Source organism: Schistocerca gregaria, chromosome 8 (assembly GCF_023897955.1).
Source record: "Schistocerca gregaria isolate iqSchGreg1 chromosome 8, iqSchGreg1.2, whole genome shotgun sequence".
Classification (NCBI taxonomy): Eukaryota; Metazoa; Arthropoda; class Insecta; order Orthoptera; family Acrididae; genus Schistocerca; species Schistocerca gregaria.
Genome location: NC_064927.1, coordinates 433,386,748 through 433,412,255, shown reverse-complemented (window position 1 = coordinate 433,412,255; position 25,508 = coordinate 433,386,748). Strand labels below are relative to the sequence as shown.

General features: G+C 44.0%; 1 protein-coding gene across 1 annotated transcript in view; it reads left to right on the top strand.

Annotated features, from left to right (window-relative positions):
• Positions 1 to 25,508, top strand: part of LOC126284252 (somatomedin-B and thrombospondin type-1 domain-containing protein) — a 1,271,181-nt gene that overhangs the window by 953,067 nt on the left and 292,606 nt on the right. Inside the window, exon 2 of the mRNA XM_049983051.1 lies at positions 4,317 to 4,508. Coding sequence (XP_049839008.1) covers positions 4,317 to 4,508 — 192 coding nt within the window. The remainder of the gene's footprint in view (positions 1 to 4,316; positions 4,509 to 25,508) is intronic.

The following is a 25,508-nucleotide window of genomic DNA, read 5'->3' as shown; positions in this document are numbered from 1 at the left end:
GTTCTTCTCACTTCAGAACTCACCCTCCATTTGCTCCTCCACTTCATCTCCAACAAAAGACGGCAGCACCTGAGTCGAAAATTAATCGTGTTGTGACTGTTTGTCTCTGGCCGGCGTTCTTTGCGTTCCCGAACAATGGCTGCCTTTTATCTCCGCGAGATCCTTAGGGGTGACGCGTCCCGGCGGTATTGTCCGTGCCGTCGCAGCGCCGGACTTGACTAATAAGAGTTATCTCTCAGGTGGAGGAGATGGAACCAATTTGTTCCGGCTAAATACAGAAACTAGCGAATGCTATCAACAGTTGCTCCTACAGAAAGAATACTCGACGCACTTTCACGCCGTCGTTGTCTTATTACTGCTGAGGAAGAGAACGAAACGTTCAACTATGAGAGTCAGTGGTCCTTACACTTTTTATTGTTACTAGTTGGCGACCCTGGACTGACCTGTTGCCCTTCTGCTGTGAAGCAGTGTCACACGCTAAAGAGAAAAATCTCATTGTATCGACGCACATTATTTTACATACGTGTTTATTAGGAACGTGAATGATTTCTCGAAGTGTGGGAGCATGACACAGTGGTTTCTTGACGATTAACATCGAGTTTTATAAATTTCTATTAACTTTCGAGAAATCTCAGACATTACAACAGATGCTTTCTGTTGATACTGCGACGGTCACTCCGTAACGCCTATTTTAAAAAGAGTCGTTCTGTCACTGCCTATCTTTTGAATTGCTGATTCACAGGTGGTTGGTACGTACTGACCTTCAGATTTTATACCAGATGATGCTAATTTCAGTTCTATAGATTCGTCGTTCTATGCAAGTAAATAAAAAAAACAACATTGTGGTTTTCTTACCAACACGCTATGAAATTCTCTAGCCTAGAATTTGAAGCAGATGAGTGCAGTCCACATCTTGAACCTCTTTAACATCAGTTGCAACCGGCTTGTTCCTCTTGGTGATGAGTAATACGTCTCTCCATCTCCTCTACTCCCAACTGCACCAATGATTCTACCATTGGAATGGTGGAGATGTGTGTTGGGTTTACTGAACCAAATCACAACAGCTTGGTACAAACATAAATTTATGTATACAGGGAAATGACAAAATAAATAGTCAATAAAATTCTGCTGGGTGTGTCACCGCATTGTGAAGGAGTAAAATTGTTGGACGCTTCGGCCATCGTTGCCAGTTAGCAATAAGGCCCTGAGGAAGTCAATTTGAAACAGCATCCGAAATGTTGGAGAATTTTACACATTGACTGTGCTATCATATACCGAGAATAATTTTATTGACTGCTTACAGACAATATAAATAGTTTGAATAACGATTTAAAGTTCTTTTACGATGTCGACATTGGCACAATACTTAGAGCTATCGAACATCAACTGCGACTAAAACGGAAGGTATGAAAGAAGCCAACGAATTTTGGAAAGCGTACACCTGGAGATTAGAGTGTTTTCATATGCACACATTAGTATCTCGCGTCAACTCAAAAAGAGCCTGATATATCTGAGGTTCTTCTTGACACAACGAAAGAGCAGCATTTGTTGGAAAGAGCAGAGTCAGTTTCACGAAGTCTTGCAGGAAGTGGTTATGCTGTACTTTGAAGAAACAGCAGGAAACAGGAAGTTGTTTACATTCCATTTTTATTTTTCCTGACACGGTTGTATCTGATGCGTATCCTATGTAAGGGGGATGGAGTTGAATCACAGCTATAGTAGGGGAGGGTGTTGTTTTTAGAGGACAGTGCACCTAGGAACACATGATATTGTTTGGTCGGTACTTCAGTAAATTGATTGATTTTAGAATCATATGAAGGAATGGTCACTAGAGAACACCACAAGTAGTCTCCGCCGTTTTCTACACTTTTTGTTTTGTTCCGTTAGAAGGTTTTGCTCTTTGCAGCATTTATATGTGCTTTGTGTTAGTGGTGAAAGTGCAGACATGTTTACACGTGAGGAAGAGCACTGTACTGAACAACATTACATCGGTATTTACTGCAACTGCAGACTAATAATTACAGCTATGAGGAGTAGTGGTAGGGTGCCAACGGCCTTACCACAGTGGTAACACCATTTCCCTTCAGATCTCCGAAGTTACGCGCCGTCGGGCTTGGCTAACACTTGGATAGGTAACTGTCCGGGTCTGCTGAGTGCTGTTGGCTAGCAGGATACCCTTGTCAGGCCAATTGAGGAGCTACATGATTGAAAAGCAGCAGAGCTGACCACGAAAACTAAATATTGCAGGAATATGACCGCATACCACTACGTTCCCGCAACTGGTGTCAATGGATGAGGATGACACGCTGATCGGTCGGTACTGCTGGCCTTTCAACGCCTCTTCCGACGGTGTTTGTATTTTGATTAAGAGTAGTAAGTTTTTAGGTTGGTTAGTATCTCCAAGTACCTGTGACAAGTGCAAGCCATAAACGCATGGTTTCCACTTCGTGGTGCAGTTACAACTGCACGCAAAACATGTGGTAGTAAATTACGTGACATGTTCGTGGGAGGACTGTTGGACGCAGAAAGAGAAAACAACCAAGATACTAAAGTGGGTGCATATTAAGATACCAATGATCACAATACCTGCACATGAATCCCTAACACAGTGTATTTAGAGTTCTACACATGTAAATGTTGTATATTGTATTCACGCTATTTGGAATACATTATTAATACTTCAGTTACAGAGTTTTATGGCAAATAAAATACGATATATTTTAAAACCAATTGTATGGCTTGGGAAAACTAAGCCCTGCGTCATACATCGTGAACCATCTCATATCTTGAAACGGTAGGTGTTTTTTTTTAATGATCGAACATGTGGTACTTGCAAATGAACTGAGTTTCGTTAATGTCTTAACGATTTTACGTCTCGAAAATGGAAATTTGTGTTAGTTTGCAGTAGTTTAAATTTAAAAATGTATTTTACTTGTAATTGGTAACCGGTTTTTGAAAATATTTCTGCTTAATTTGACATCACTTACTGATTCTTTATTGGTAGTAGGTAATAATTATTTACGTAGCGGTCCTCCAACGCGACAACCCTTGGATCAAAAATTACTGAAGTGAAAGGGGCAACAGAATTTTTGTTTTGTTTTTTGAGAATGAGATTTTCACTCTGCAGCGGGGAGTGCGCTGATGGGAAATTTCCTGGCAGGCTAAAACTGTATACCGAACCGAGACTCGAACTCGGGGCCTTTGTCTTTCGCGGGCAAGTGCTCATATCAGCGCACACTCCGCTGCAGAGAGAAAATCTCATCCTGGAAACATACTCGAGGCTGTGGCTAAGTCATGTCTGCGCAATATCCTTCCTTCCAGAAGCACTAGTTCTGTTAGGTTCGCAGGAGAGCTTCTGTGAAGTTCGTAAGGTAGGAGGCGAGATACTGCCAGAAGCTGTGAGGACGGGTCGTGAGTCATACTTGGGTATCTCAGATGGTATGCCGGCACAGTAGCTCGGAGTGTTCGTTCAGAGAGCTGGCTGGTCTCAGTAATTAAAAAGAAAAAAACTAAGAAAAGGGATCAACAATGAACTTCATCAGATGTCATGTGACCTCCGCTGGGACCAAATGCTCCCCCCCCCCCCCCCCCAACTCACCTGCGAAGGCAAAGGTCCTGAATTCGAGTCTCGGTCCAGCACACAGTTTTAATCTTGCGGGAAGTTTCATTATTTTTTTATCTTTACAGGGTTTTTTTGTATCGCTTTTTTTTTTAATTTATAGTTTATGTTTCACAGATTAACGTCTCAATTTGTACCTTACTTGAAACTTCCTGGCAGATTAAAACTGTGTGCCGGACCGAGACTCGAACTCGGGACTTTTGCCTTTCGCGGGCAAGTGCTCTACCAACTGAGCTATCGAAGCACGACTCACGCCCGGTTCTCACAGCTTTACTTCTGCCAGTATCCGTCTCCTACCTTCCAAACTTTACAGAAGCTCTTCTGCGAAACATGCAGAACTAGCACTCCTGAAAGAAAGGATACTGTGGAGACATGGCTTAGCCACAGCCTGGGGGATGTTTCCAGAATGAGATTTTCACTCTGCAGCGGAGTGTGCGCTGATATGAAACTTCCTGGCAGATTAAAACTGTGTGCCCGACCGAGACTCGAACTCGGGACCTTTGCCTTTCGCGAAAGGCAAAGGTCCCGAGTTCGAGTCTCGGTCGGGCACACAGTTTTAATCTGCCAGGAAGTTTCATATCAGCGCACACTCCGCTGCAGAGTGAAAATCTCATTCTGTACCTTACTTGTTTATCCCCCACTCCCTAAGCAGCGACGACGTTTGTGATGAGCGTGTGCTCGGTGCTTGGTGTTGCAGTGGTGGACTGCGCGGTGACGGCGTGGGGCCCGTGGTCCGAGTGCGACGCGGACTGCGGCACCGGCATGATGCGGCGGTCGCGCTCCGTGCAGCGCCAGCCCGAGAACGGCGGCAAGCACTGCCCCTCGCTGCTGCAGAAGCGCGGGTGCCAGGGCACGCGCTGCCCGCACAGCAACAAGTCCGCGCTCAAGGGTAAGCACCTGCACTCTGCTTGTCGTTACAACATCGGCGTTCCTTCTGTTACTGTTTGTGCCATGTAGGATTTACTATTATAGTGAGAGGAGGGGCGGGAGGGAGTTCGTAATAGACAGTGAGCGAGAGAGGGGATAGACGTATAGAGATATAAAGATAGGTGGCGATACAGAGAGATGGGTAGAGGAGGAAGGAAATTGATAGGGGCAGTGATGGAAAGAGGTAGAATAAAAGATTTAAGGTTATACGAGAGCGAGATGGAGAGAGGGAATGAGAGAAAGTGGACAAGAACAAATATAAAGACACAGGGATAGAGAATGGCAGTCATAGAGAGAGACAACGACAGAATTAGAGAGAGGGAAAGGGAATGCGAATTGGCAACAGGATGAGATAAAGAGTGTGGTATCGTGTGATGAAGCATGAGAGGGGGATTATATTTTGAGAGAGATAATGGAAGAGGGATAAAATAGAGAGAGAGAGCGAGCGGTAAAGAGAAACAGAGGGAGGAGGGGGACAAGAGTAGTGAGAGTAAGAGGTTAGTATAAGAGGTAAGGGGCTGGACAGAGAGAGAAAGAGAATGAGAGAAAGTAGGAGAGAACATACAGAAAGATGCAGGGATAGAGAACGTGTGTGAGACAGAGAGACACAGGGATAGTCGGAGTGAGATTGAAAGAACAAGAGGGCGAAAGAGAACGCCAAAGATTGATAAGATAGGGAAACAATGTCGGGTAGGAGGGTACAGTGTAAGAGTCGGTCAGAGTGTGAGAAAGAGGGACAGAGTGTGAGTGACAGAGGTAGAGAAACAGAGATCGAGAACGAGACAGTCCGACAGTATGAGAGAAAGGAAGTAAGAGAGATGCAGAGGGATAGATTAACCGAAATGGGAACAGAGGACGATAGGGAGACAGAAGAGAGTGTGAAGAAGAGAAAGGAGAATGAGAACAAGAAAAGAGAGAGAGAGAGAGAGAGAGAAGAGTGAGCGGGAAATGGAAAATGGATTGAGATATGTCAACAGACGTACAATTAATTAGCGATCTGCACTGGATGCTGACGGCTAGCATTAAGGATGTGCTGAGGGATAACTTGTCTGGCGTAGTGTTATTAACTTACAAAAACATTCCTCATGAATCAGTCTGTCTATTAGTGAAAGCCATATAAAATCCGTCCAGCAGTTCCTGAGATTAGCCCTCATACACAGACAGGAAAGGCGGCGGGGGACTTTAATTTATAATAAATGTCTATGTATACGATGTGGTGGATAGTTTCATAAGCTCTGTTAGCCTGTTCATGGACAATGTTACAAGAAGTTGCAGCACATGACTGAAGCAAACTGCGGGAGGATTTCTGCTGGGGATGGGAGTGCAACCAGAATATAGATAAATATAACGTAATGTTTATTAATAGGAGAAGTGATACATTACTGCCTAACTACAATAAGTAACCTAAGGTGGAATGACCACGTAAAAGTAATTGCGGACAAAGGAGATTCTAAACGGAGAGACATTGGGAGAATCCTAAGGAAATGTAATTTATTCGCGAAAGAAGTGGCTTCGCTCTGCCAATCAGTTCGTGAGTGCTACTAATGAGAAGCGAGGACTAAGGCGTCTTGTCACGGTTCGCGCGGCTCCTCCCGCCGGAGGTCAGAGCCCACCCTCGGGGATGGGGGTTTGTGTTGTTCTTAGCGTAAGTTCGTTTAAGTTAGATTAAGTAGTTTGTAAGCTTAGGGATCGATGACCTCAGCAGTTTCATCCCATAAGATCTTACCACAAATTTCCGATTTGCTACTCGTTGTTGGACCCATGTCAGATTAGTGGTGTAGACAGAGAAGCTGCCTCGGAGACGGGCGCCTTCCGCCACATGATCGTTTAGTAAACGCAGGAGCGATAGGCATGAAGTTGTTCAAAAAAAACACTAACAGTAGACGCTACAAAAAGACGCTTTGTGTGTCACACAGATTTACTGCTGAAAGAACCCACACAAAGATACTGATTTGATGATTATGTTGTACTATTCCAGTTTTGTGACTTTTGAAATTCATCGTTGTTATAGATGTCTTTTTTTGTAAACCAGAAAGCTTTTTGCATTTTGTTACAAACAATTTAGTAAACAGGTTTTTTTCCAAACCGGGTTCCTGAATGGCTTCGCCTACATATCTATGGTGATAAACGCTCTCAATTTTTCTGTATTTAATTTCTGGAATTTTCGGTGCTACGTTGTTGCTAGACCAGTGTTTGTGCTGCTTCTTTAAGGATTACTGTTTTGTTTTAGTGCTGTTTGAATGTCCTGACATACAACTGCCCGATCGTTTGCGAAAGCTGAAAGTTAATTCTACTACTGGTTACTCCTGATTTTATTGGTTCGTCAATTTTAGGCTCCGATTTCAGTTTTCGCTATCGTGGATTAATTTTTCAAAGACACAATCGAAAATTTACACATCATCTTGTGTCTCTCCTGTTTTAATTTCAAACTATTCTGAAATTTCTTCACTGAACTTGACAGTAATGCTTCTACCTTCAGAGTAACCATGGGGCTCGTGGAATACTACGATAAGGCTGTTCAAATCATCACCGGACCATCACCATGTTTCAGTATTGGGACGTAACCTCGACCAGAATTTGGAATGAGTGTGAAAAAGTTGGAAACAGTGTGAAACGAGACTCAACCCAGCAAATGACATTTTTGCATTGCTTTATAGTCCAAGTTTTATGGCTTCGGCATCACGTTATCCTGTTACGGTCCCTGTGCTTCACTGGTGTCCGGTTTTCGAATTCCATGTGGTCCAGCATCTCTCATCTTATAGAGCTCTCTTCACCTCGGTTTGGTGCCGAAAGGATTCGCGAGAGCGACATTCAGTTCTGCAGTGACTTTTGCAGCTGTCGTTCTCATATATTTCGCCATGATCCTCTTCAATGACTATCCGTAACGATCACTCAACAGTTATTTTCGTCTTCGTTGTGACTTAGTTGATGATGTTTCTCCTCCATCTATGTATGCTACATGTCATATACGTAACGAAACCGGACACTTCAGACAGGAATGTCCGCGGCGAACTGTTGTTCTTAAAAGTAATTTGATACAGCGTCAGAAGCTTACCTTAAATGATATTTTACCCATGAACCATGGACCTTGTCTTTGGTGGGGAGGCTTGCGTGCCTCAGCGATACAGATAGCCGTACCGTAGGTACAACCACAACGGAGGGGTATCTGTTGAGAGGCCAGACAAACGATTGGTCCCTGAAGAGGGGCAGCAGCCTTTTCAGTAGTTGCAAGGGCAACAGTCTGGATGATTGACTGATATGGCCTTGTAACAATAACCAAAACGGCCTTGCTGTGCTGGTACTGCGAACGGCTGAAAGCAAGGGGAAACTACGGCCGTAATTTTCCCCTAGGGCATGCAGCTTTACTGTATGATTAAATGATGATGGCGTCCTCTTGGGTAAAATATTCCGGAGGTAAAATAGTCCCCCATTCGGATCTCCGGGCGGGGACTACTCAAGAGGATGCCGTTATCAGGAGAAAGAAAACTGGCGTTCTACGGATCGGAGCGTAGAATGTCAGATCCCTTAATCGGGCAGAAGATTAGAAACTTTAGACCAAGAATTCAGAAGGATGTAGGTTGTAGTAGGTACTGGGAGATGAAGAAGCTTGCACAGGATAGAGTAGCATGTAGAGTTGCATCAAACCAGTCTCAGGACTGAAGACAACAACAACATGTATGCCGTGTAAGTATTAGATAAAGTATTCCTTGAAACGCCAAACTCTTCGGCTACTATGGTTTTGGAAGCACCCAACATACAGGAGCCACAATATGCGTACGCTTGAAGTGACTTAGATCTGACACAATGCATTCACAGCTACACTTGTCTGAGTACGACTGACGCTTGCAATGCTTTGAGGACGTTGCACAGGTGTCGTTCGTAGTCAAATATCGGGTGGTTATAACTAAACTTTCCTTATTTAACACTTTATAACACGGGACCAGACAAGGATATCCGGAAGAAAAATAAAGCAGAATCTTTTCAGTTGGAACACTTTTAATGTGCTACTACGGTACTTCATACCATTACATATCAGCACCATTACTACTACAAAAGAGGCTCAATATGGCGTCCATAAGAGTCTGGAAGCACAGGACTGCATTCCACACAGCAGAACGAAGAATTTACGTAGGTATGCTGGCTGCTTTTGTATCCCACAAACAGTGTACCAAGCGAGGTGGCGCAGTTAAAGCACACTGGACTCGCATTCGGGAGGACGACGGTTCAATCCCGTCTCCAGCCATCCTGATTTAGGTTTTCCGTGATTTCCCTAAATCGTTTCAGGCAAATGCCGTGATGGTTTCTCTGAAAGGGCACGGCCGATTTTATTCCCAATCCTTCCCTAACCCGAGCTTGCGCTCCGTCTCTAATGACCTCGTTGTCGACGGGACGTTAAACACTAACCACCACCACCACCACCACCACAAACAGTGTACGAGTATTTACCTTATTTTTTATGCACAGTGACTGGAGGTGAAGATCCCCATACTCAACAATTCTGTGTGTTTACTCATCCGTCAGAGAAACTCGAGTTCCGTCTGTCCATAGGATGGTCCAAGGCCAGCCCTCGTCAATATTACGCTCATGACATCCAGTCTTACAAATTTACAGTCTCTGATGGACACACTTCCAGATCATCCGCTCTCAAAACTCCGCCACTGCTGGCGGCTCACCTCCCACTGCGCAACGCTACGCGCTGTTCACATCCAACTGCCCAACACTACAATAGCAAATTCCAACAATGCAAACCAGCCACAGATTGCACACAGAACAGCCAGTGATTTTCATGCAGAGCACTACGTGGCGTTACCAATGTAATAACCTAAACAGCCTACTTACACTACAACCAGAAATTACAGGGATGGAGATCAAGTGATAGTGCCCGCCAAGCATTTGGAAACGACCGTCTGATAAATCGATCGCTTACAAATGTGTTTCTGGCCAGCAGGTGAACATCACGAACGATGTGCGGTGATGCCCCATCGCGCATGAAAGCTACTGAGTTCAATGCGTCTCTCCTGTAGGGCGGGTATGACATGCTGACGAAGCATATCCCAGTAACGCTGGCCAGTCACTGCAAGTCTTTGGTCATTGAGCGCCAACCTGTTCAAGAAAGAATGGTCCAATGATGAAGATAACCGCGAAGCTACACCATACGGTGACACGTTCCCCATACAGAGTAACTTCATGCACAGTGGCTAGAGGTGAAGATCCCTATACTGAACAATTCTGTGTGTTTACCTCATCCGTCAGAGAAATTCGAGTTCCGTCTGTCCATAGGATGGTCCAAGGCCAGCCCTCGTCAACTTCAAACCTTGCGAGAAAGTGGAAAGCGAAGTCGCTGTGCGATATGGATCTTGTACAGATACCTTCTGAGAATGTCTTGAAGCACCTTCCGTACAGTGGACCATGGGACGTTCAGTTGTTGAGACGCATTGGAACGGTAGGGAATTGGGCGCACCGTTGTCTGGTATAAAAACACCTGTGATGCAACCGGTCGTCGGCCTCTTCCCGGAGCGACGTCCAGCTCTTCGTCATTCTCCGCACAGCAGGTGTAGAAAGAGGACCCTTCCGTAATCCTTTCAGGCAGCGGCATTCTCGAAGTGCAGTTGCAGCATTACTTTCGTTTTGATAATAGAGTCTCACCGATAATGCCCTGTTCGTTTTGTCCAAGCTCATGTTGACACATCAAGAAGTGCAATGCGACTGGTCAGGTGCATGATCTTATGAAGCACGGTGGCTGATTACGGCACCTGGTGGCCACAGTTGGAACTGAACGATGGCGCCGTGACGCATGGAAATCATGCACCCCATACTCCGGACATTAATGCAACCAAGTTTGGTACTCGTACGGTAATTAGTTTCTATGTCATAAAATGTCAAATAGGGAAAGTTCAATTATAATCACCCGGTACAACAGCACAAGCCGCGGACTTGGCTACCATCTACATTTATGTACAACTATGTATTTCTTAGCAGCTGAACGGAATGGACAGTGTCTTGAAAGGAGAATATAAGATGAACATCAACAAAAGCAAAACGAGGATAATGGAATTTAGTTGAATTAAATCGGGCGATGCTGAGAGAATTAGATTAGAAATGGAGACGCTTAAAGTAGTAAATGAGTTTTGCTATTTGGGGAGCAGGATAACTAATGATGGTCGAAGCAGAGAGGGTATAAAATATAGACTGGCAATGGCAAGGAAAGCGTTTCTGAAGAAGAGAAATTGGTTAACATGGAGTATAGATTTAAGTGTCAGGAAGTCGTTTGTGAAAGTATTTGTATGGAGTGTAGCCATGTATGGAAGTGAAACGTGGACGATAAATAGTTTAGACAAGAAGAGAATAGAAGCTTTCGAAATGTGGTGCTACAGCAGAATGCTAAATATTAGATGGGTAGATCACATAACTAATGAGGAGGTATTGAATAGAATTGGAGAGATGAGAAATTTGTTGCATAACTTGACCACAAGAAGGGATCGGTTGGTCGGGCATATTCTGAGGCATCAAGGGATCACCAATTTAGTATTGGAGGGCAGCTTGGAGGGTAAAAATCGTAGCGGTAGACCAAGAGGTGAATACACCAAACAGATTCAGAAGGATGTAGGTTGCAGTAGGTATTGGAAGATGAAGAAGCTTGCACAGGATAGAGTAGCAGAGAGAGCTGCATCAAACCATTCTCAGGACTGAAGACCACAACAACAATAACATGTATTTCTTGTGGTGTTTCCATATTTTTCTATAACCTCTTTAGCACAGTGATGGTAATTCTGATTTTTTGGAACGTTCGTAATGATAGTTTTTTTGGGGAAACACGCGATTTAATTATAATTTTGACAAGTGTTTGCAGGAACAGTAAAAAAAAAAAGAACGCTGAGACATTATTTGTTACCGAATACTTTATTTGTGTTTGGCCTACTGACGCCAAATGTGATCAGTAGCAACGGAGGCCGGTAGCTGGACAGTCAAACCATAATGTGGAAAAACAGATGCGCGTATTGAATGTACGATTCATAGCGCCTGGCATCAGGAAAAGTAACGAGCCCATACCAGCTCTCGTAAGAAGTATGGCGACAGGTAATCGACACGTCATACAAGAGCAGCCGTCCGACGCATCACTCGGGAGTCAGCCTGAGGTACGGCCAATAAATTCGCAGGTGATTCTCCGGCGTTACTCAGCGCGGTCGGTGACTGCGTCCACAGTGGCTCCGCTGGCAGGTCATCAGCACGGGCTTCGCTCGTTTGGAAGTCTTCAGTACACCGACACAACCCGTCTGACTTCTAAAAGTTTCTTCCGACTGCATGGACACCTACATCTACATCAATACTCCGCAAGTCAACTGAGGGTACTTCTGATACAAGTAATTAGTCTCCTCTTTCTTCTACCACTCGCGAATGGCGTATGGGTAGACGATTATCGGTAATCCTCTGTATTGGCTAGAATTGGCGCGAGATCTATGTGGATTGAAGTATTATATGTTGTCCGACTTTCCCCGTACAGCACTCTCTCGAAATATCAGTGGTAAAGCTCTCCGTGATGGACAACGACACTCTTGTAACGTCTGCCAATGGAGTTTGTTGAGCTTCTCTGCGACGATCTCGTGCAGACTGAACGATCCCGTTACGAAACGCACGGCTCTTCTTTGGATATTCTCTCTCTCTTCTGCCAATACTACCTGCTAACGGTGCCAAATTGATCAACAGAACATAAGAATCGGTCGCATAAGCTCCTTTTGAGCTCTTCTTTCCTATAGTTTCAATTTGGCGTGTGCTTTTTCCACTATTTGCGATGTGTGGTGGTTCCACTTACGGTCGCTCTACATAGTTACACCTACACATTTTACGGTAGATACTGTTTCCTGTAATTTGTGGTCAATAGAGTTTTTGTACAGTTGCGAATTCCTTTTCTTCTATATGCGCCATTTATCGCATTTATTTACATTCGGGGTCAACTGCCAGTGGATACATCATTAATTACTCATCTGTAGGTCATTCTGGAGACAGATACTGTCTTCAGGCATTCATTCCTTTTATAGACGACCGCATGATCTGCTAACAGTCTTAAAGGGCTTCCGTCGCTTTCAACTAGGTCATTTTTGTACATTATAATCAGTAACGGTCCTATCACAATTCCTTTTGGTACCACCGAAATTACCTTCACATCTGTAGGTTTTGTTCCGTTGAGAGGTAAGGAAGTCTTGACTCTAGTCGTAAATCTAGTCTGATACTCGATTAAGTTTGTATTTTTTTCACTAAACAGTACACACGCGTTGTTGAAGTGAAAGAACACGGAGTCACCGCAAGCGCCGTTGTCTACGGCGCCACGGATGAACAAGCGAGCTTTCACAAGATCTCTGTTTGCGGAATCCATGTAGATTTTCATAGAGGAGATATTCGTTCTCCAAATAGGTCATAATGCTTGAGCATAAACATGTTCCATAATTCTGCAAGTGACTGACATCAACGACATAGGCCTGCAACACCATGCAACGAGATTTTGTTTAACTTAATTTTTTGTTGTTTCCGATGCATTATGTTTCAAAATACTATGTAAACACGATTTTGCAGATGGGAAATTGTTTTTAGGGAAATGCTTCGATTTTATTTCTTAATTTTAGGAAAATATATTGATATGGAATAATGAATGCTCGTTTGTGGATACCCCTGAAATAAAAGAAAAGAAATCGTTAAGAAAATGTAAATGCAGTGAATATATATGTCAAAATTGTTAAAGTACTTGAAAATGTTTACATTTCGTGTATATATGCTTAAAAATGTGTTGCCTTCCACGTTTCCTCTTGGAATTTACGTCACTCTCTCTGATTAGTCCCCAGATGCAATCACGAAGCGTTCGCTCATTATACTTTCCCTGCTACCTTCTTTCAAAGAAATGTAAGTCCTGATGGAACCTTTCGCCCTGTTCCTCTGAAATTACGCATATGAGCCTTTAAAATATCTAGACGCGAGTGGAGTTCGTGCTACTCAAGGGACATTGTTTTGTAGTTATTCAAAAGATCCTCTACCGCATCCCTGTAATTGTCCACCTTGTGATTCACTAGGAAACCATTCACTACGTCCAGGAATCTCTTCCAGCCTTTATCTGAACTGGTAAATGCCTGCAGACGAATGTGACATCACGTATAAATTTTTTTCATTAGACACACACAAAAATCACACTATTAGCCTCTGAGAGCTTGGGGCACACATTCTGAAGGTACTTCATTGCATCAGATGTGTATCCAATGCCTTTACAAATTGCTTGACGAGCCCAAGCTTAATATAGAGCGAAGGCATCAGAATCTTTCCCTGCCTGGGAAGGGGATCCCACTTCATGTTTTCTGACCAACCACAAGCTCCATTCTCAATGGCCACTCAACAGTCACAAAGTGTTTGCCTGTATCCCTGCTAACCCAAAGACAGGGAATGCAGGTTATTTTATGTTTACTCCTTGTAATACCATCAAAAATTCAGTCATTTTGAAATCACCAATTACATCCTACTGATGTTCAGCATGTTTTAACACTTGAAGCTGATGTTGAACACTTGAGTAACTTTCTTCTAGGGAGTCGAATGAGTGGCTGGAATTGACGGATACATTGACGGATACTTATTTCCATGATGAAGGAGAACAGGTTTCAGCCTCTTGCAGGAGCTATCAATGAAGATTGGTCTTTCAAAAGTAGCACCTTGTGGAAATAGCACAGGTTGTCTGTCAGAGTGAAGTGTCGTGACAAAGTTTCATAGCGTTTCCTTAGGTTGCGTATGTTGCAAATCTTTCCCAATCGGCCCCAGTGCTTTAGTCTCGATGTTAGGATTTCCGCATTGGATTTTATAATACCTAGATCCGAGATCAAGCCATTTAGCTCATTTTGTATGGGGAAGTGAAGTGTAGCATCTTCATCCTCTGAAAAGTCTCTTTCGTGGTCGATTTCGGTATTTGATTCGTTACTGCAACCTTCACACCTCTTCAGCGCTAGAGGAGGAGGAATAGGAAGCTACTCAACGTGTGGAATGGGCCTAAGAGATGAAGGCAAGTATGGATATGAAAAAAAAAGAAACATTGGTTTTCTTTTCCCTCTTATGATGAGAACAGCAACACGGAAATAGCAGTTGAAAAGTGATATGTTGGTTCTCGCAAAAATTTAGGTGTTTTCTCCTCTATAACTGGCCTCGAGAGTAGATGTGCAATAACCACACACAAGATGTGTTACCCAGTTCTTGTTTCCCACAGGGATACCCAAATAAGACCTGCATACTAAGCGGAAGTTGTTACCATCCTTTATGCTATGCTTTACTGCTTTCATTCGCAGAAAGGAGGACACACGTAGCAAAAACAATTTGTATGATTCTTACAACAACGGGAAGATGCCATTATTCATCAGTTACGCGAATCCGAAACAGATAACATACGACTGAACAGTTTATTCATCTCATGTATTAAGCGATCTCAGCAAATATAATTTTAACCAATCAGTTTCATATAATTGGGCATAAGAAGCAAAGAAACGATCATACAACAGAAGGATTATTCAGTGTATAGTTGTGACCTCGTTAATCTGAAACAAGCATAAAATTCACTTAAACAAGAAAAAGTTTTGTCTTTTGCATAGTGTAATTATCTGTATCTGTCCTACGACGTTCTTTGAAAACAGAGAGGACTTTACGTTTTTTCCAGTCGCTGTGTACCCCTCGTTACTCCAGCGGGTGCTACGACAAACTGCTGCTGGAAAGTAGCAAGGTTCTTTCTCGTAATCTTTGTAGAGACTTACAGGTATCTGCCCTGACCCTGATACCTCTCCATTACTAAGCGATTAGAGTTGATTTTCCATTCCGCGATCGGTTATCTCAATATCTGTCTTTTCGACGTTCGTAATATGAATGGAAAGAGGGGCCATATTACGATTTTCTGCTGTCAAACCGTTTCAGAAGACCGGATTCGATATTTCGGCCTTCTCTCTGTTACTTTCAGTTTCGGTATCTGATCACTGAGCGACTGAATAGATGATTTCGAACCACTTAGTGAATTCGACCAAAACTTCGTAGGTGTTTTAGTCAGATCATTCGCGGAACGGCCATGGAATCGCTCGATATCAGCCTCGTGGCCTCCCTCGGAGCCCACGCAGTCTCCGCGATGGGATCGGCGGTCCACAAGACGAGTTGCGTAATGTACTGCCCTGCAGACTTTCTCAGAAAACTGTGTTGGACAACCTGGATTATTCTACACATGTAAGTAAGGGTCACCAGCCTCGGTTTGACCACCGATACGGCTTTAAGAACGTCAGTACTTCTATAAGACTAATTACTATCCAACTGCAGTCCATTTACTTTCAGAAAACTCTCGGATCCAACCACTGTACTAGAAAACGACGCCACCAACAGGCACTACACGGCCTCCGACTAGTATGTAACTATCCACGCCGGTTGTCTCGGTAAATGAAACAAGACAGAAGTCTATTGAATGACGATCAGTGTGAAGCACGTGTGTCGAGCCCAAACTGACGTTAAGAATTTTATGAAGTGTGGCACAGTGATTTATTTACAACGCGTGCGTGGTTCGCAAAGCAGTAGCATGTGAACAGTCCAGTCACTTTAATGTGACCACCTGGCCGGCCGGGGTGGCCGAGCGGTTCTAGGTGCTACAGCCTGGAACCGCGCGACCGCTACGGTCGCAGGTTCGAATCCTGCCTCGGGCATGGATGTTTGTGATGTCCTTAGGTTAGTTAGGTTTAAGTAGTTCTAAGTTCTGGGTGACTGATGACCTCAGAAGTTAAGTCCCATAGTGCTCAGAGCCATTTGAACCATTTTTTGTGACCACCTGTCAAAAGCCCGAATTACAACATTTTGCAGGGTAGACAACTGCGAGGCTGGCAGGAAGAGAGTCAGTGAAGTTCTGAAAGGCACCGACAGGGATCTGTACCAGGTGTCTCAGTTAAGGATCCATGGCACGAATAGTCCGATAGAAGTGGTATTACAGATTCCCGGTTTTGTTTAAATACCGGAAAGGGGGGGGGGGGGGCTGTTGGCCAGGGAAATATGGTATACTCATCCTGATTTTCTTCGAACCACGCACATATACTGCGAGTTGTTTGACAAGTTGCATTGTCCTGCTGGTAGATGTCACTGTGCCGATAAGAAACGAACTGCACGAAGCGATAGATACATATTATGTTGATCCCGGCCTTGCCGCAGTGCTAACACCGGTTCCTGTCAGATGACCGAAGTTAAGCGCTGTCGGGCTGGGCTAGCACTTGGATGGGTGACCGTCCGGTCTGCCGAGCGCTGTTGGCAAACGGGGTGCACACAACCCTTATGAGGCAAACTGAGTAGCTACCTGATTGAAAAGTAGCGGCTCCGGTCTCGTAAACCGACATACGGCCGGGAGAGCGGTGGGCTGAGGGTGACTCGGCGGTCGGTCGGTACCGTTGATCCTTCCAAGGCCTGTTCGGACGGAGTTTAATTTAGTTTCGGTTTTACTTTATCCTGATCCACTGTGTCTTCCATAGTGACGAGATCGTCCAGGGCATAACATGAAATCATTCCCCAGACATAACATTCCCTCCTCCGGCCCGGATTTTCCCTTTCAGTGTGTCATTACTGTACACGCCAATGGCCATCTGTCTGATGGAGCATAAAATGTGATTCATCTCAAAAAGGCCACTTGTCGCCACTCAGCGGACGTCCAGTTAAGATATCGGCGTGCATATTTCAGCGATTATCGCTGATGACCAGTAGTCAGCACGAAGCAGGCGCCTGCAGTGGAAGTCCGTACAAAGCAACGTTCGCTGAAATGTGTTGTGCAGACACTGTTAGCAGCACCTTGGTCCATCTGGCCGGACAGTTGCTCAGCAGTAGCTCGCGTAGTCACCGGTACACACCTCCGCAGCCGCCGTTCTGCCCTGTCATCTGTGGAGCATGGTGTGCCACAGTGCCGTTTCGGAAATGCTTCCATCTTTGGCCACATCAGAAAAATGTCTCCGTTTCCACATTGCGACAACGACTGTACTGTTTGTAAGACCTGAGTTTCTTCTGGCGTATACAACTTTCAAATAACTTCCGGGAATTCAGACAGGTAACACTTTCAGTGACCGCCGATATTTCGGCGGGAGAACAGCCCGCCATTTTCAAGGCAAATTGCAACGGACAGGCGGCGTCCATGCAAATTTAAAACCTCGGTTCTCGGACTGAAGCAGGAAAGATAACACATTCACACTGAGCACTAGTGCCACCAAAGATGACCAAAGTCAGAGCTATCGACAGCGAGACTACGAATCCGCAGGTGAGGTATCATTGACTCTGTCCCTCTGTTTTTTGACAAGGGAGAGAGCCGGATTCCAAACAGAGTCTAAACAGAAACCTCCATCCCTGTTAACGAGGTTGCTCGCTAATTTAATCTCAACTGCCTCCCTAATAACACTGTCCCAATAGCTGGACGTGCATGCCACTGCGTAAGGCGGGCGTATATCGTATTCCTTGTAGCTGCGGCATGGCATATATTGGTCAAACTATCAGGACCGTGGAGGACCGATGCACTGAGCATAAACGGCACACACGATTACAGCAGCCAAATAGAACTGCTATTGCCGAACATTGATTGGATACTGGTCACCCCATGTTATATAATAACACCGAGATATTGGCATGCACGTCCAGCTATTGGGACAGTGCTATTAGGGAGGGAGTTGAGATTAAATTAGCGAGCAACCTCGTTAACAGGGATGGAGGTTTCTGTTTAAACTCTATTTGGAATCCGGCTCTCTCCCTTGTCAAAAAACAGAGGGACAGAGTCAACGATACCTCACCTGCGAATTCATAGTCTCACTATCGATAGCTTTGACTTTGGTCATCTTTGGTGGCACTAGTGTCCAGTGTGTGTGTGTGTTATCTTTCCTGCTTCAGTCCGAGAACCGAGGTTTTAAATTTGCATTTGCCCCGCCTGTCCGTTGCAATTTGCCTTGAAAATGGCAGGGTGTTCTCCCGCCAAAATGTCGGCGGTCGCTGAAAGTGTTACCTGGCTGAATTCCCGGAAGTTGTTTGAAAGACTGTACTGTTGTCCGCATTTCCCCGACAAGTTTTATGTTTTATGTACCATCCTCCACTAGTACTGCCACCTGCAGCCTCCGAGTGGTTATTGCACATTGACGGCGAAAATGCCCGGTGAACACATTAACTTGACAGGACTGCGTACATCGTCTTGGAAACCATAAGGAACATTTAAAAAATCGCCATTCACTGGAACATATTGCAAGAGTGGACGACACGCTGCTGAGCAAAACATCAGTGTACCTGGAAATGTTTATCAACTCAAGATGCACATGTTATCTCGAAACTGAGTATGCCTTTGAAATAAAGCATTACAAAAGTATTCGTAGCTCACGGCATTATAACGACTTAAATATTGCCTCTCTGTTGCTCTTCTTCTGTTCTTTCACGTATGAGATTCCATGCCAAAGCCTAAGTGCGGTACCAGTAGGCTGCAACAATTTGACCATTTTGATGTTCCGTCTCTCAGGCTAATGATCTCTGATTACAAGAGTGAAAATTGCTGAGCAGAATGGTTTTATCGATGGCCCTGCCCTCAGCCGGAAGCGTGGACGAGCGGTTCTAGGCCCTTCAGTCCGGAACCGCGCGACAGCTACGGTCGCAGGTTCCTCGGGCACGGGTGTGTATGATATCCTTAGGTTAGTTAGATTTAATTAGTTCTAAGTTCCAGAGATACACTAGCACTGTGGTCTAGGGCGCGACTGCTACGGTCGCAGGTTCGAATCCTGCCTCGGGCATGGATGTGTGTGATGCCCTTAGGTTAGTTAGTTTTTAGATGCAATGGAGTGGTCTAGGGGTAGCGTCTTTTATTCATAATCAAAAACGTCTTCGGTCCCTGGTTAGATCCCCGCCACTGCCTAAATTTTGATAAATAACCAGCATTGGCGGCCGAAGACTTCCGGCATAAGAAGTCAGTCAGCCGCATTCTGCCAACGGCCTTGTTAAAGAGAGCGGAGGAGCGGATAGAGGTTCAGGGCACTCTCTTGTCCTAGGGGTGGGAAATTGCCCCTAAAGGCGGAAGAATCAGCAATGATCAACGACATGAGGATGCAGAAGGCAATGGAAACCACTGCATTAAAGACACGTAACGTGTATCCAGAGGACATGTGGCCTGTAGTTGAAGACGTGTCATGATGATCACTCCATTGGCAAAAGATTCCGGAATAGTCCCCCATTTGGATCTCCGGGAGGGGACTGCCAAGGGGGAGGTTACCATGAGAAAAAGATTGAATAATCAACGAAAGGATAACGTTCTACGAGTCGGGGCGTGGAATGTCAGAAGCTTGAACGTGGTAGGGAAACTAGAAAATCTTAAAAGGGAAATGCAAAGGCTCAATATAGATATAGTAGGGGTCAGTGAAGTGAAGTGGAAGGAAGACAAGGTTTTCTGGTCAGATGAGTATCGGGTAATATCAACAGCAGCAGAAAATGGTATAACAGGTGTAGGATTCGTTATGAATAGGAAGGTAGGGCAGAGGGTGTCTTACTGTGAACAGTTCAGTGACCGGGTTGTTCTAATCAGAATCGACAGCAGACCAACACCGACATCGATAGTTCAGGTATACATGCCGACGTCGCAAGCTGAAGATGAACAGATAGAGAAAGTGTATGAGGATATAGAAAGGGTAATGCAGTATGTAAAGGGGGGCGAAAATCTAAAAGTCATGGGCGACTGGAATGCAGTTGTAGGGGAAGGAGTAGAAGAAAAGGTTACAGGAGAATATGGCCTTGGGACAAGGAATGAAAGAGGAGAAAGACTAATTAAGTTCTGTAACACGTTTCAGCTAGTAATAGCGAATACCCTGTTCAAGAATCACAAGAGGAGGAGGTATACTTGGAAAAGGCCGGGAGATACTGGAAGATTTTAATTAGATTACATCATGGTCAGACAGAGATTCATAAATCAGATACTGGGTTGTAAGGCGTACCCAGGAGCAGATACATACTCAGATCACAATATAGTAGTGATGAAGAGTAGGCTGAAGTTCAAGACATTAGTCAGGAAGAATCAATACGCAAAGGAGTGGGATATGGAAGTTCTAAGGAATAACGAGATACGTTTGAAGTTCTCTAACTCTATAGATACAGCAATAAGGAATAGCGCAGTAGGCAGTACAGCTGAAGAGGAATGGACATCTCTAAAAAGGGCCATCACAGAAGTTGGGAAGGAAAACATAGGTACAAAGAAGGTAGCTGCGAAGAAACCATGGGTAACAGAAGAAATACTTCAGTTGATTGATGAAAGGAGGAAGTACAAACATGTTCCGGGAAAATCAGGAATACAGAAATACAAGTCGCTGAGGAATGAAATAAATAGGAAGTGCAGGGAAGCTAAGACGAAATGGCTGCAGGAAAAATGTGAAGACATCGAAAAAGATATGATTGTCGGAAGGACAGACTCAGCATACAGGAAAGTCAAAACAACCTTTGGTGACATTAAAAGCAACGGTGGTAACATTAAGAGTGCAACGGGAATTCCACTGTTAAATGCAGAGGAGAGCGCAGTTAGGTGGAAAGAATACATTGAAAGCCTCTACGAGGGTGAAGATTTGTCTGATGTGATAGAAGAAGAAACAGGAGTCGATTTAGAAGATATAGGGGTTCCCGTATTAGAATCGGAAGAGGTTTGGAGGACTTACGGTCAGATAAGGCAGAAGGGATAGATAACATTCCATCAGTATTTCTAATATCATTAGGGGAATTGGCAACAAAACGACTATTCACGTTGGTGTGTAGAATATATGAGTCTGGCGACATACCATCTGACTTTCGGAAAAGCATCATCCACACAATTCCGAAGATGGCAAGAGCTGACAAGTGCGAGAATTATCGCACAATCAGCTTAACAGCTCATGCATCGAAGCTGCTTACAAGAATAATATACAGAAGAACGGAAAAGAAAATTGAGAATGCGCTAGGTGACGATCAGTTTGGCTTTAGGAAAAGTAAAGGCACGAGAGAGGCAATTCTGACGTTACGGCTAATAATGGAAGCAAGGCTCAAGAAAAATCAAGACGTGTTCATAGGGTTTGTCGATCTGGAAAAAGCGTTCGACAATATAAATTGGTGCAAGCTGTTCAAGATTCTGAAAAAAGTAGGGGTAAGCTATAGGGAGAGACGCGTCATATACAATATGTACAACAACCAAGAGGGAATAATAAGAGTGGACGATCAAGAACGAAGTGTCCGTATTAAGAAGGGAGTAAGACAAGGCTGTAGCCTTTAGCCCCTACTCTTCAGCCTGTACATCGAGGAAGCAATGTTGGAAATAAAAGAAAGGTTCACGAGTGGAATTAAAATACAAGGTGAAAGGATATCAATGATACGATTCGCTGATGACATTGCTATTCTGAGTGAAAGTGAAGAAGAATTAAATGATCTGCTGAACGGAATGAACAGTCTAATGAGTACACAGTATGGTTTGAGAGTAAATCGGAGAAAGACGACGGTAATGAGAAGTAGTAGAAATGAGAACAGCGAGAAACTTAACATCAGGATTGATGGTTATGAAGTCAATGAAGTTAAGGAATACTGCTACCTAGGCAGTAAAATAACCAATGACGGACGGAGCAAGGAAGACATCAAAAGCAGACTAGCTATGGCAAAAAAAAGGCATTTCTGGCCAAGAGAAGTCTACTAATATCAAATACCGGCCTTAAATTGAGGAAGAAATTTCTGAGGATGTACGTCTGGAGTACAGCATTGTATGGTAGTGAAACATGGACTGTGGGAAAACCGGAACAGAAGAGAATCGAAGCATTTGAGATGTGGTGCTATAGACGAATGTTGAAAATTAGGTGGACTGATAAGGTAAGGAATGAGGAGGTTCTACGCAGAATCGGAGAGGAAAGGAATATGTGGAAAACACTGATAAGGAGAAGGGGCAGGATGATAGGACATCTGCTAAGACATGAGGGAATGACTTCCATGGTATTAGAGGAAGCTGTAGAGGGCAAAAACTGTAGAGGAAGACAGAGATTGGAATACGTCAAGCAAATAATTGAGGACGTAGGTTGCAAGTGCTACTGTGAGATGAAGAGGGTGGCACAGGAAAGGAATTCGTGGCGGGACGCAGCAAACCAGTCAGTAGACTGATGACCAAAAAAAGAAGTTCTAGAGGACTGATGACCTCAGATTTTAAGTACCATAGTGCTCAGAGCCACTTGAACCATTTGGGCCTGCCCTCGCACGAAACTTTGCTTATATAGTGGCTTGCGGAAGAGAATCTCTAGCAGCGTCGTTAGTTACTCTTGATAAATTTGGTATTGAGGGACAGAAGGGTAGAGAAATTACAGGTCCTAACCATTATCACAGTTCAATTGAAAAAGAGTCTCCACTACCGACGTATGGCAAGTAGAAGCGATTTACTAGAACAAGGCAGCGTTTACTAGTGGTATAATAACTTATGACTCTCTATTTTAAATAAAAAGTGTTTGCTATTAATAATAGGCGTAAGTAGTCAAATTATCTTATCTATATCGGCTGTTGTGCTATCGTTTCTCGTAGTAAGGGTGGAAGAAGTGAATTTAAATTTGTCTGGTGTACAGTACACGATTACATGTTTCGCGCGTACCATCTGTCACCGACATAGCAGCTACATAGGCACGGTTTTAATCGGAGAGTTATTTTCTGCGAATGGACCGTGAATCATTTCACTGTTAACGCCTTACAAAGTGTTATGTACTCTGCCATTAATAATAAAGTCAAATTACCTTCCGTTAGGAATGTGGGATGCACTCAACGACTGTAATATGGCTTTCAAAGTGATGGAGAGCAGCAATCAGTCGTTTCCTTTTTGAATTTATTATTCAGATTCGTCTAGTAACTAGCCATTATCAATGGAGTATTTCAGAGTTTTAACACGTGACCGGGCACGTGAACCACTCTGTTTTGGGCTCCTGCCACAGTTCATTCAAGGCTGTACTGCGACAGGAGACCGGATAACAAGCGGTGACGTACTATGGCACGCATTAAAACTCCGAAATACTGCACTGACAATAGCTAGTTATTAGCCGAAATCTGTCCGTTCCCGGTAGCTGAGTGGTCAGCGCGACGGAATGTCCATCCTAAGGGCCCGGGTTCGATTCCCGGCTGGGTCGGAGATTTTCTCCGCTCAGGGGCTGGGTGTTGCGTTATCCTACACATCATCATCTCATCGCCATCGACGCTCAGGTCGCGGAAGTGGCGTCAAATCAAAAGACTGGCACCTGGTGACCGGTCTACCCAACGGGAGGCCCTAGTCATACGACATGTACAATTTTTTTCTAGCCGAAATTTGGAGTTGCTTTAATAAAGCCAGAAAGGAAAAGACCGATTGGTACTCTCCATCATTCTGAAAGACGAAAATAGTGTTCAGTTATTTTATTTTTCGCATTCTGTTGATATTCGTATCGCTTTATACTGTTATCTAAAGTAACCAAGTACTTCACACCGTACTGGGACTTAAAGTACAAATATGTGGTTGTAAATAGCAAATACTATAACTGGAAAATGAAACGCCGTGTAGTTACCATTGCAGACCGACGGCCGCGGTGGCCGAGTGGTTCTAGGCGATTCAGTCCGGAACTGCGTGACTGATACGGTCGCAGGTTCGAATCCTGCCTCGGGCAGATGTCCCTAGGTTAGTTAGGTTTAAGTAGTTCTAAGTTCTAGGGGACTGATGACCTCAGATGTTAAGCCCCACAGTTCTGAGAGCCATTTGAACCAATGCAAATAAGGGTAACATCATGGTGAACGCAAAAGTAAGTAAATGCAAACAGCACTCAGATTAGGCCTTGATCTGTCCTGAGTGGCCAACTGCTGCCAAAGGGCACCACGAAAAATCATCTATGTTCGTGGTTCATGTGATCAACATGTCGCCAATTCCTCCTGCAGTTACTGCCAGTAGAAGAATTCAGACAGTGTTCACGAAGCGGCTCCTCATTTTGCCTCACGAGGCTGAGTGAACCCTATTCCAGAACTCTCTACCTTAGAAAACATCTGAGAAGGTACCAGAAGTCGAACCCGGCTCGTTATTCACTGAGGCAGTGATATTAACCATCTGGCTACGGGTATGATAAGTCGCGAATGTAACTGTGTTAAGTAGCTTATACTTCATGTAGCAAGGCAGACGTTCGACATTGTGGCTGTGAAAAGGCTTTGGCTGCTTTTAACGGAATGGCTAATTTTTCGGGAAGTTCCAGTTCTGAATAATGACAAACATTGTTCTGTTCTGCTCCTGATTCCTTGACTTTGTCAGCTTCTGCCATAAATTTAATTTCTCCTGAAGTTAATTACGTACCTTTTAATTAGTTATGAGATCTACCCGTGTAATCTCCGCCGTCGTTCTGTGGCACTACATTTCAAGAGCTATTCTTATCTCGGATCTGCTGCTTATCTTCCAAGTTGCACTCGCAGACAAAGCTACACTTCAGATATCTTCTCGAAAGAAATTTCAATTAAATGCAGTGTTAAAAACTTCTCTTTCTCATTTTGTACCATCTCTACTTTGGCCATTGTCAATTATCTTACTGCCCTACCAGCAAAACACGTCTACTGCTTTAACTTTCTCATTTAATAATCTTATTTTGTTTGTCTCATTTGACTTAATTTCATTACATTTTCTTTATTTCATTTGGTGTTCAAAGGAAGTTGAATTACACGTCGGTAGGTAGGTATAAAATACTCGTAGAAATAACATCGTAATAATTCCAGCCATCATTTGTAAAACTGTTATTGTAAGAATAAAATACGACTGAAGAGCACATAATCACTGGTGGGAACAAATGGATGACAACGAAAGCAAGAAGTATTTATTACCTACAATTTTATTTTTCCATTACTCGACCCGACGCTTACAGAATCAGTTGTAGTTGAAGTATTAATTAAGTTCAGGCGTTTTAAAGTTTCTTCTTGCCTTCGGACCGCCTTATTGCTAAAGCTA